Source organism: Accipiter gentilis, chromosome 10 (genome assembly GCF_929443795.1).
Source record: "Accipiter gentilis chromosome 10, bAccGen1.1, whole genome shotgun sequence".
Lineage (NCBI taxonomy): Eukaryota > Metazoa > Chordata > Aves > Accipitriformes > Accipitridae > Astur > Astur gentilis.
In genome coordinates, this window is record NC_064889.1 from 32,902,589 (window position 1) to 32,915,434 (window position 12,846).

Sequence of the window (12,846 nt, forward strand, 5' to 3'; positions counted from 1 at the left end):
TAATTTGGGTGCAGGCATCAGAGAAAAGAGGTTTCTTTACAAAGTTTTCATTTTTTTGTCCCTTCTGAAATGTGAAGAATATTTAAAAGCCCACTGTTAATAACCTTGATGATTCTATTCTTTCTAGTTAGATGTTGTCTGTGGTATATAATGTGTAAGCCCTTCAACTCCTCTACACTTAGCAGTTGGAATACAAGGGTAGAAGATGACTTATCTATATGCATGTAACTTTTTATACCTTCTCATAAAGGTGGTTGGTTTCACATTTGGGGCTGAAGGACCAGTGGCTTACAGAGTTAGTTGCAGTATGATGGTCTTCTGTTTGGCTGTCCCAGTTATGAAAGTCGTGGCCTCTGCCATAGCCTTGTACTTACATAAATCCCTTTCTGAAGTTCACCGAAGTGTAAACCAAACATACACAGTGGCTGCAGCATGGAAAAGCGATTTATTTGCACTTGTTAACTTCAGCCATACAACCCATTCTTTGCTCTGCTTTGTCACAATGCCTGCTGTCAGCTGCTGCATGTATACCCAGAAGTGACAATTACCATACTGTATGTCACTCCTCTGAAATGCCTTTGTGTATGCTAAAAAACGTACCTTAGGCATAACGTTTATATCCACTAAAATAAACTGCACACAGTGCAGGGAGTCAGGCACACAGGTCCCTCAAGTAAGGATAGGGATTTGTTCATCTCCTGTAACTCCAATGCTCTGTAAGAACCATTCACCTGCCATAAGCAGTAGAGCAGAACCATGGTGGGTGGTGGGGAAGGAGCACGTTCAGCAGCAGAATGATCAAATTAAGCCACAGCATTGGTGAGTTTTTCCCTTTTGCTTTCATCTTTCTGCTTACAAAGGGTATTGCACGTGATCTGATTTTTCTCTTTGGCAATTTCACATCATTGCAACACCAATGAAATAAAGCAGGGAGCATTTGTTACCAGCTGTACTCAGAGCCTCAGCCGGCACATCTGGATCTGAAGGTCCACAATTTGTTGTTTTCAGCAGACATCTCAGCTAAACGTGTCTGTTGCAGGTGGCTTTAGAGAGAGCAGGTTTGGGCTTGATCCAAGATCTACTGAGCATATGGACCTCCCAGTGATGTCAGTGGGTTTTGCTAGCGCCCAGCATCATCCTTGTGGATTAGCCACTTGTGAAGAGAGTAGGCACTGCCTAGCATGTGGCAGTGTATGTGTTCTCTGCTTTGGTCTGTGGCTCCATGCTCACAAAGGGAATCCTTGGCTGGCCCAGCTGCAGGGCTGTCACTGGGAAAGCGTGTCTGTTTTCTCAGCAGCATGTGTCCATGCACACCACCCACACACACACCCCAGAAGAGGGAGACAGTGATGGTAAAGTAGCTTTACCTTTCTGGTCCCACCACGGAGCCCAGTAGTGGTTGTCACAGGAAGAAGGAATTCCGTGCTATGATTTCTGGTCCTCTGAGTCATATTAATTAATATTGTTATTGCCATTTTCAGTGAGCTAGTGTAGACAGTCACTCCCATAGGACTGAATCATGATGTCCATGCATGTCCTCGGTAGTAGGTTGTGTCACCTCTTGTTGCACATCATGAATGGGCAATTGGGCGGACTTGGATCTTCCTACGTCTGTGGTCAGTACGTCCGTCACAGCTACAGCAGCTATAGCAGCAGCAACTGCAGGCAATGATCATAAGCAGCAGAACAGTAACTGGAAAGAGAAGCAAAGGATATTGCTTCATGATGTAGGAGCAATCACTGCAGAGTAACCCTATGTCTCTTCCAAGTTTGGTGAGCAGCAGCATGAACAAAGCCTGGTTTCTTACTGATTTTTTTTTTTTTATTATTTTCTCTACATCCCCACCTCCCTCCTCCTAAGTTCCTGCTCCCTTCTATTAGTTATCCATTTAATCTGAACAAGCATTACCAGATATTTCCTGACCTTAAGAGCTATGTACCAAACCATCTCTTTACCTGCTTAATGGGCTGCTGTTTCAGAGACAACATGCAGTAACCAAGTAGAGCTGTGTGCCTGGAAAGGATGGAGATCCAAGTCTCCCATAGTTGTGTCAGAAGCAGTTTGAGAGGATCTGGTTAGTCAAATTGGCAGTTGCATTTCTGAAGAGTGTGTGCAGTGTACCCTTTAATGAGGATAGATGCTCGTGACTGGGTCGGGTTTACTCTTTCTTCTGTATTTAACTTGAAAAAATAGATACTTCAAATGGAGGGGGTTTGTTTCACAAAGCAGTGGGCTAACTTGCTATTATTCTACACTAGACATAATGGTTGGTGTTGGGAGAAATATGTTAGTTTATCTGGCATAGAAAAGGATGACATGTTTTATCCTGCATGACACATAAGAGTGTGTGAACATGCACGTGTGTGTGCACATGTGTTCCTTAAAAGTCTGGAGCTGGGTTGCCAGGTTACCCGACCTGTGGGGAACCAGCTGTAGGTACAAAAAAAATAAAGCAGCAGGTGCGTCTCTCTGAATTCCAGCCTAGGGAGGAGTGTCGAGGCTGGATACACACCCTTCCTTTTGGCTGGGAGCAAAGTGTACCTCTTTGAGGGGGAGGGCCTGCCTGCCTTCCTGCTTGTTTTCCCATTGTCTAAACAAACTTCACCCCCTATGATCAAGTAGCTCTTTGTTATTCCTTTCATGCCATCCCCACACAGCACAGCAGGAGGGATCTTGCCATTACCAGAGGAGAATAAATAGGCTCATCTGAAGCATGCTGGCTTCCACTGAACGAAGCACAGGAATGACACTCAGAGTCTCAGACTTAAGGTGCCTTCTGTGGCAGTGAGATGCCCTAATACCATTTGTTGTAAACTATCTCCTATGCATCAAAACATTGCTGCAGCTCTGGGATGGTTAAAATACTGCTGTTTAAACTAATGCTTAAATATGAGAGCTTTGGGCAAAGCTATACTGTTGCCCACTGTGCTTTGCATGCATGTAGAGATACACACCGAGTATTAAAAAAATTACCTAGAAATTAAGCTGGGCCTCAGAGCACAGCCTGGAAAACAACTGCCAACAACACCAACCCACCAACAAAGGTTGTGGAGCAAGCTGCCCTTGTAGAAGAGACGAGACATTCTGACACCCCTTTGCCTCCACTGATAAACTCACCAATAAACAGAAGAACCACACAAAAGGACACAATCTCCACCGGGTCAGCCTTGGGCAGTTTCTGGAGCTTAAGGAGAAACTTCTCACCAATGGTTTGCATTTCCTTTAGAAAGCCTTCAGAAGACATTCTGGCTCAACCTCTCCAGGCTTTATGCTGTAGAAGAACCAAATAGAGAATAAACCTTTTCACTGACTAATGCTATAAGCTGCCAGCCTTCTTATAGAGCTGGTGATCACAAGGAAAACAAGTTTATCTGGTCTCAGTCCTTGTTCCCAGTAGCTAAGGTGGAGGACTATTAATTGTCTACGTGTTCTGGCACTGTTTTAATTTCAAAATCTGGCTTTGAGGGTGCTTTTGTCAGCTGCACTCTTGAGCAAAGGCAAAACAGTGTTTCTTCTGAAAGGACACTTATTTCAGCAGGCATAGAGTTAGAACTGGACAGTGCCTGCCCTTGGCTTTCACTCAGTGAAAGTCTTTTTTTTTTTTTTTTTTTTTTTCCAGCTGTGCTAACTTGTCCTTCCAGAAAGAAATGCAATTCTAACTTGACTTGGTTTCCAAATGCTGAACTCCAGTGGTACATAGTTTTCAGTTGTTTTTCACTCAGCAATGCAAAGTAGACTCCCTTGAAGACTTCTTGCACTTTCAGCTACAGAAAGCCCCTTCAAAAACTAAGGCACTTACTTCAACACCTCACTACAATACCATTCATAATGTTTTTTTTCAACTGTTTTTACTGAATAGTGATATTAAGAGCTAAAGTCTGTGTTCACTGGGGACAGCTGGATGCTTTTCAAGTTCTTACAGATGAATGCAAGTTTTATATGGTAAGCCAAATGTAGCTTTTTTTCTTTTAAGCCACAGTCTGTTCTAATGGAGCAGTATATGAACTGAACAGTGGATGTCCACCCATCATTGCTGGTGATGAGCAAAGCAAAAGCCCCTGGATCTGTTGGGGAAACACCTCCCTGGTGGAGCTAATCCCTCCTACCCTGCTCAGTAATCTTATACCTTCTTTATTCTCAGAAAGAATGATCACCAGGAACTATTGTTACTGAAAATATTATTAGTTTAGTCAAAGTTAGGTGCCTCAGTTTTGCCACCGATACTTGCTGTTCTTTTGCCCTGTGAGGAAGATTTTGGAAGGCATTGCAACAAACAAGCTTGCATGAGAGCTATGGAAGTTCAAATTCTGCTTCAGTCAGTAACTAGAAGAGGATATTCTTGAGAAATATCCATAGTTTCACCTAAAATAAGTGTTGGGACAGGTCAACATGTAACTCTTATGTCTTTATTATATCAGAATGTACTAGCCTGTGTGTGTTGTAATAGTCAGCACCGTTTTATGGGACTTGAACATTGTGATTTAATATCCTATTCTTGGTGATAACACAAAGCCAAGTGACCAAGACGGTACTTCCAGAATAAGCCAGCTAGTTCATTACTGCACATCTGGTTTGGTTACTCAAACAAATGGATGCTTGGACTTCAGTTTTTCTAAACACACTGAGGACATAGAGACCTTGGCTGTTTCTTTGCATGCTGGGCTTAAATACTAGAGTGCCAAGTTAAATTACATTTTGTATGTTTATGCAATTCAAAAAGGGTTTTCTTTGTTCTTTTAAATCCAAGCTAAGGAATAAAAATCGGAACCAGCTGGTTTCCTAGGGGTGGGGGTGGATGGAAAATCTACATCTACAGAAAGATCTCAGTGCAACTTAGCAGGGAGGCATAGCTGTGGCCTTTTGAACTGAAAAGGTCACTTTTGAGACTAGGGTTAAATAGTTCTTTCCAGATGATGGCCATACCCCAAATGAGCTGCTCCAGAAATGGCTGCTTTATCCTTTGCACAGTGCTGTGGGATTCTGTGTCAGCAGGTTTCTAGTTTTGTTTCCATTCCAAGAGATGGCGGTGCAGGCAGAGGTGAAGAGATTTGTGTTTTCTGCTCTTGGCTGTAGAAGAAAAACGTTTTTAAAAAAAGTCTGTCTCTAACATTCTGAAAATATTTGTTCCCTTTGGAGGTGTTTCTGCCTGCCCAGAAGCTTTTCTAGCAAGGAATCTGCTGTAACCTTTTGTACCATGCTTTGGGCTGCATGAGAAGCAGCAAGCATAAGAGCTAGGCTTCTGAAGTTTGGGTATACAGTGTAAAATTACTGATGAGGATTGTAGAACTCCACGTGGATTAGCAAAGTGCCTAGCCTAAAATGATAAGTGCTTGTCGCCTCAGTAATGGACACTCCTCTGCCCCATGACACCTGATCTGGAGCTAAGTGAAGGAGGTTTTATTCTAAAACTTGCAAGGAATTCTGCTTGTTTACCTTGGTTTGAACTTCATGGACAAAGTTTGATGTCGGTGGTGCAGTCTCTAACCTACTTGTGAGGAAGCAAATGTTTTTCTGCTCGACTGCACTGCTGACTGCCCACTGGTTCCAAGGGCTCTCACTGCTTTGGGATTTCTGCTTGTGGAGCGTAGCAAAAGGGTGAAGAATAAATCACTTCTCAAAAAAAAAAGTATACCCCCCCCTGCTTCTAATAGCTAGTTATATTCATGGACTTTTGTATCTTCCATTCTACTTACGATATAAAGTCTTTGGTCAGCACTAGTTTTGATTGTGATCTTTTTCCAATTGATTTCAGCAGAACCATGATCTTACCCTAGAGATCAGCATAAGGGTAAGGCTAGTGCTGTGTGACTTAAGTTCTCTTATGCATCTGCCTTGTCATCACTGTTGTGTTGTACTTGAGGAAGATATTACTTAAAATTTTCAGAGTGGAGCTGTTAAGAATTCCTTTTCTTTATTATACTGTATTCAAGTAAGCTCCTAGTTACTGACAGTAGTAAAGGCCAGGTGGTGCAGGACATTTGGTTGAAGCAGTAACTGTAATGATTATTATTAAAATGGGCAAGTCCTGAGAAATTTGAAACTTAAGGTTGTAGGTCTTAACTGACAGTTTACTTTCCAAGACTGGAATCCTGTTCTAGAGCCTAGAACAGCCACCTAAGTTGGTACCTCACAGATTCTGGAGTTTGGAGCAAATATAATTGTCTGCCAGCCTTTCTCTCAATTGGGAATTTCTCCTTGCTCATTGTCCTTTCTCAAAACCGCATCCACTGAGGATGGGAACCTTCCAGAGCAGAGGAGACATAGCTGTTAGGGCAGCAAAGCTGATGGAACTCATCACAGAAGAAATGCTGAATGACCGCAGTGTAACATCACGTTCATAATGCTTTGTGAGACTCATGTCATGAACTTTTGCTCCGTAGCTGTAGCTAGAGATCATATGAAGTGAAAATAGGGTGAAGAGAGGCAAGATGAGAAACTTGCATAGAAAAGAAAGTGAACACAATGCTGATGTCTTGTGACAGGCAATTTGGAAGTTCCTGCTGGGGTGGGGTGGCAGCCTGAAATTTGTGGTTTCAGCTGTTTCCTCTTCGGGCTGTTCTTTAAAAAATAAGTCATCTATCAGGTGTTCCCAGTGGGACTAGATCATCAATCCTTTCTGCCCTCCTCTATGTTACAAGGCCTGGCAGGGGAGAGAATAAAACAAATCTTCTAACTTGGGTTTATTTGTTTGTGAGGGAAAAAAAAAGGTGGAATCTGCCATTTTCCATGAGTTGTTAGGCTTGACTGAAAAGAGAGAGCATAGTAAATTATGCAGGGGGATGCCTGGTATCTGCAGGTGTGCAGCTCAGTTGCAAGGATTAGATGATCCTTTAAAACCAAAGAAACATCCTATGTTTAGGGCTACTGTAGATTTAGATTCTCACAAAGTACTAATACTTGTTTTTAATGCAGATTCATCTTCTTGTGCCCACTGAATAAAGCTGTGAAAATTGCCATAATAGCCCTGAAATTATCTTTCTGAACTGTTTTAATGGACTTACGCCATACTGAAGCACTCAAAGAAGTTGGCTGCTCAGCCCTTTTGAGAATAAAACCATTAAAAGGCCTCAATCTAGACATTCAAGAGAAAGGCCTTGGTCAGGGTTTCTTTGTACTGTCAACTGGCTATGTGTGGTAGCTTCCAGGCTTCAAGCAAGAAAAAGAGCTTTCAGATGACCACGTAAGGTGGGGTCCCACATCCCTCATCCCATGTTCCTCTGTCTGCCTTAACCTAGTCAAGTTGCTGAAGTGTTTTGGAATTGATGTTAATTGATCTAGGTTTTTTGGTCTGTCTTTGGTTTGGAAAGCTGTATTCTGTGTGTCTACACAGGTGCATCAAAAGTTGAACTGTAGGGAGTGGGTGAGCTTAAATTTACTGCTGAGGAATGAGACGTTTGTTTAATCATAACCCTGGTGGCATTTCAGCAGCCTATTTCAGTGCAAAGAACGTGAATTTCAGTTTGTGGTTTAGCCCCAGGACTGGAAGTTAGTAAATGCAGGCAGTCTTCCTGGCCTGCCAGTGATCTTTACTGGTTGTGTGACTTTAGATAAGTCATCCCATCCCTCTGCTGGGTGACTTCATCTCTGCAAAGTAGCAGAACACGTAACCACCATCAGAGGTTTGTTTGCTAATTGTTGTGTGTCCAAGTCTCTAACATGTTCTGAAATCTTTAGATAGAAAGACAGTAAGTCTCTGGTTTTGTTGCAGTTACAAAATGAAATGACCTTTGCTTGCTAACTGCTTGTTACACTTCAGTGACTGAGCCCATTTACAATGAAAGTGGATGAAATCATGGCTTCCACTCTTGGTTGGTCCTTACTCAGTCATGCCCTACAGGGTGTATTTCTCTTGACATGGCCTCCCAATCCATTGGTTTTACTGTGCTCCTTCTGCAATTTTTTGCCAGCATGGGTTTGTTGCTACAGTAATCTAAAAATGGAGACCCTGAAGCTGCCAATGCCTCTAGTCCTAATGCAGCAAGTCCCAGTGAAGGTGAGTTGGTTATCCTCCACTGAGCCCATTGCCCATATCAGCAGTGCTCAAGAGACCTTACAAAGTAGGACCTCCTTGATGTGTCCAAGCAAGCAGAATGCCATTGCAACATTCTCATTGCAATGTTGACTTTTTCGCCAAGACTGTGGCTGTGCAGAAGCAAATACTTTGTGTTGCTTTTACTCCAAGTCAAATAAGTTGGTTGAAATTGGACCTGTACAGGGATGGGAAGCCTGTATGGACTGTGGTAGCTTATTTGGTAGGAAATCTTAGAAGGCAATCCCAGATTCATGGAAGGAGAGTGCTTAGCAGCTGAAGGGGAGGGGATGCTTTTTATTCTGGTCTAAAACTTCAAAATAAACTCTGATTGTGTTTGACCACTTTCTTAAGAACATGAAGGCTTGGCCAGTTCCTAAGCCTGCCAGCTTTGTTCTTGGTTCCTGAAACATGCCTCTGATTTTGTACGGATAAGGTCTGCAATGCTTCCTGTCCTAAAACAGTGCTGGTCTGCTAGGTGTTGTTACAGTTTAGATGCATTTTGGCAGAACGTGTAATAATTGCTGTACGATTGTTTATTGTTCTAAGTTTGTAGTGTACTTCTGAGATGAAAAGGGCTATAGAAATGTAGTCATATTATCGGTGCATGGTTTTCCCTTGTCATTGTTACTGCAATGTTTGCTGCCATGACTGTAGTTGACCAGCCACACGAATCTTAACTATAGTTCACAGACAAGCCCTTTTTTCCTAAAACAGGAGTGAGCAGAGCCAGACAGACCTATAATTCATTCCCAAACAGATGAAAATAGTTTCCAGTATCAAGAGAATTCAGTCTTTTAACAGCACACACCCAAACTGGTAAATTGCAGCTCAATGTCATGGGAGAAAAGCTTTGACTTTGTCAGCTGGTCTGGAAAAGAAGGCCATGCATTCTTTCAGATTATAAAGCTGCCCTGACTGGGTAGCCATTTGGCTGGAATACCCTGTCATCTCCACCACCCACTATTTGGAGATTGGTTTTGAGGCAGCACCATATATGTTCCTTCCCTCCCCTACAACCTAATATTAGATTAATATAAAAAGGCACTGAATTCCCTGCAATAGTAGTTTCAGTAGCCAAGGTACCCATTGGAGCACTGAGGTGAGAGTCTCTACACCTCTAGAGAACACCCTGATTTTCTCCAGTCCATCCCACAAACAAGTCCACAAAACCCTATGAGATAATTCCTCACTACTAGTCCCATTTTTAAGTGGGGAAACCAAAGCACAGAGCCATCCAGTGAAAGGTCAATTTTAAAAATAAACCTCTAGCTCTTCTACAAGAGAACTTTTTTTAGGGTCGCTGATGCTTGAATCTAGCCTGAAAGTCTATTCTAATATTAGCAAAATAACCATTTTGTAGGAAGCTGACAGAGGTAGCTGTGTGCCTGTGAAAGCCTTGTAAATAGTTATTTCACAAACATACTGGGATCTATCAGTAGTTTGGTTTGAGGTAAGGCAGCTGGAGCCCCCTGAGGGTGCTGGGAACACCTCCATCTTCTTTCAGCCACCTCTGTGCCCTGTCCTTGACTGGTCTCAGACCTACAGGTCTCAGAAATTACATGCGTGTTTGAGTTTTTTTGAAATATGCTGGTCTAATCCTAGTAAAGATGCCACTTGGGTGTAGGAACTCAGAACTGAGGGCTACAACAGCTGCTTCCTCAGAAGAAGCTGTTTCGAACTGTATCAGCTGTGGTTGTGCGGGGTAGTGGTGAAAGCCTGCACGGAGGCAAGGCGAGGGGAGGGTGCTCCTCTCGTCACCCAGTTCTCTTACAGTCCCTGCCGTCCAGTGTGCAGCTCTGCTCACTGGCCCGCTGCAGGCTGTGTGGGTCAGGGGGTTGTGTTACAGAAAGGATCTGCTCTATCAGACTTGGTTTATTTTGTACCTCCACTCCCATAACTGCTTTTGCATTGCAGTTAGGCTAAGAGGCCTGTGCACTATGACAGCTGTTAACACAAGCCATGTCCTGCTTCTTTTATCCAGACATGTGTTTCATATTGCTTATTCCTCCCCCCCCCCGCATATGTACAACACGGCTGTGGCTGGACAAGCCCTCAGCCAAACCCATTAAGATTTTCTTTTGGCGAGGAAAACTTGGCATTGTTTCTCTACCTCCCTCCCTCTCTTGCCCTTCTCCCCTCGCTCCTCCCTTCCCCCCCCCCCCCCCAACTTTGTTTTGCCCGTACTTTATTTGAGAAACTGTCTTAACTGCAACAAACAACCTACAGAGACCCTTCATTAGCAGGGTGGAAACTTCCCTCCCATCCCCTTTGAACCTAGGGCTAGACTGGAGGCGTGTGGGTCTTAACTACTACGTCTTCTCACACAGGCAGTTCCAATTCAGTGTTTGTACAACACGTAGGTCAGAAAGACCTGCCCTCCCCAGAAAGAAGTGGAAATACCTGATCCTTAACATTCCTCCCTACAGGCATGTGTAAGGTCGGGAAGACATCTTTCTGTGAGAATTGGCTTTCTGCCTCTCTCCCTACCTGTTTGTAAACAGCTGACTGCCTATGTGCCTCCTGGAAGAGGCAAGGGGTCCCAGCTCAGTGCTAGGAGCTGTAAGAGCTTCCAAATGGAGTTATCTGCTTCATATGGCAGAAAACAGGGGCTTACATGGTCAGTCTCCTTGCCAGCCCCCCTTTTTGTACCCAGCAGTAAAACAGAGATGGGAGCACAGGTCGTGGGACACCTCTCTATGTAAAACCAAAGCTTGGACTCAATGATCTTAAAGGTCTTTTCCAACCTAAATGATTCTATGATTTCATGTATTGGGGGATCCTTTTCCTCTTCCTTCCTTTCTCATGCATTCAGACCTGACGGTCTTGTTACTGTAAACCATAGACGATGTATGCGTATGTAAGTGTTCTCTCTAAGCAGTGGTTTCTCATGCTGTTTTGAATAGTAAACCAGCATCTGTGCCTGATACACTAGCTGATTTTTTTAAAAATGCTCGTTAGAAGCTGTGTAAAATCTTTCCATTTATTTCTATTGGACACAGATGCTTAACTTGCACAGTATGCTAGTTCCCCAACCAGGGTTTGTTTTCTAAGCTCTCTGCTTCAGGATTTGGGGGATAAAACTTAGCTCCAGCTGGGAGGAGCTCTGGAGAAATGCTGTGGCTGGCACCCACTTGGTTTCACATGCACTTTCCTGTGCTGGCAGCTACTCGCTAGTGGCACACACTACTCTTACAGAGGAGCAGACCAGCTTGCTTGTCCACACTAAGTATTAATATATCAAGTCATCACCGTGGAGAATGCCCTGTGCTAGACCTGCTTATCAGCTAATGTCGCATTCCTTAACAGCAACAGAAAAATGAGCAGCCAGCCTTTCTAATCAGCAGAGAAGTTGCTTACTCCTGCTCTGACTGTGGAAGCAATGCACGACTGCAGGCTGGCTCCTTTTGTTAGCAGTACGGCTGCAGCACAGCTTTCTGCAGCCCTAATAAAAGCTTTTCTCTCGCCACCTTTGCTCCTGAGTGTCCCTTGCAAACAAATTCAGGCTAGCAAGCTCTGCTCAATGGCTGATTCTGCAGTTCACCATAGAGAGAGCTACAAAAGCTCCAGCTACTTGCTAACTAGCTGAATGTTAAGGTGCTACGGTTGACCGCACATCAGCAATAGCTCAGCCTTACCCCAGCGGCGCCACGAACTCTTCTTCTCCTCTTGTTTTTCTTTCTGTCTTCTTAAACTTTCACGTCATCTCTCCGCTCATCCTGGCTTGTGTCTCGCTCCTCGCTCGGCTCCTCTCTGCTCTGCTGCTGACAGCCAGCTGTTGTCTCTGCCTTTTTTTTGTTATTGGTTGTCCTGGAGATAGGAAGTTTCGTGTTACATGTGTGCCAGAGAGGGAGGGCGGGCGGCCGGCAAGGAGCCACCGCAGCCGAGCCCGCTGCTGGTGCGAGCTCCCCGGAGTGCCTAAGTGCCAGCACTTGTTGCTCGCTTTCTCCGTGCATCTCCTCCTAGCAAGGTCCTTTCTTTTTTTTCCTTTTAATTACAGCTTCTTCTGGAGTGAGACTTGAATTGATTCTCTCCTTGCGATGGTTTGGGGGTGTGTTAAAGCAATTAACTTTTCTTTATGCTGCCCAGTTTCCTCCTGACTCCCGCGGGAAGGAGCTTTTCTCTTGTGTTCTTTGAAGGGGCAGAGCATGAAATCTCAAGGACAGTGCAGCACGGTCTGCCACTGACAGGGGAGCAGGGATGATGCTGGGGTGGTGAATTTGCTCCGTGCCCTTGGCGAAGTCATTTACTCTCTTGATGCTGTGGGTTTTGCTTCTTGTATTCTGGGGACAGCTGACACCCACTGCCTTGTCTCAGAGGGTTCTTGAAGTTCAGATGATATTACAAAGGATGCAGGCCTTCAGACAGGTGCAAAATGATAATTTCTCATCAACCTCATAATTTGATCTTCTATTTGATAAAGCTCATTAAATGGCTTTTGTTCAGCAACTGGCTTCTATGCAACTAATTTGTCCTCATATGATTTTTGTCTTTTTTAATGCATTCATTTCTTGGCTTTATTCCAAGACTCACTGGGTTTTTTTTGGGGGGCACTTCTGATGAGGCTGTGTACCCTTCTTTGGCTTATACAAGGGAATGCTTTTTTATGGTATATTTTGGGAGAGGCAAAGCTTCTCTTAGGATATGTGACTTTGCTGCTTCTCTGACTGTCCATCTGCTCTACTAATTGCAGGAATAGGGCTCCTGTTTTACCTGGTGTACAAAAGCAAAGAGTACCAAAAGGAGGCATGGTGCAGGCAGCAGTGTGGTCAGTTTAGCACTTTCCTGAAGTGTATTGCCACAGACAAAAACATGT

At 43.9% G+C, this 12,846-nt stretch overlaps 2 protein-coding genes across 11 annotated transcripts in view; one reads left to right on the plus strand and one right to left on the minus strand.

The window, feature by feature from the left end:
• Positions 1-12,846, plus strand: part of RECQL5 (RecQ like helicase 5) — a 39,485-nt gene that overhangs the window by 14,953 nt on the left and 11,686 nt on the right. The window lies entirely within an intron of this gene.
• SMIM5 (small integral membrane protein 5) lies at positions 427-12,252 on the minus strand. 2 transcript variants are annotated; one of them, XM_049811749.1, is made up of 4 exons: positions 11,669-12,250; positions 4,925-5,068; positions 3,119-3,272; positions 427-1,693 (listed from the first exon to the last, which is right to left on the minus strand). In XM_049811749.1, exons 3-4 carry the CDS (start codon positions 3,243-3,245, stop codon positions 1,572-1,574), a joined length of 249 nt encoding a protein of 82 aa, XP_049667706.1. In that variant the 5' UTR covers positions 3,246-3,272; positions 4,925-5,068; positions 11,669-12,250; the 3' UTR covers positions 427-1,571. The 2 variants fall into 2 exon arrangements, with proteins under 2 accessions (XP_049667706.1, XP_049667707.1); XM_049811750.1 differs by lacking the exon at positions 4,925-5,068 and having other exon boundaries at positions 11,669-12,252.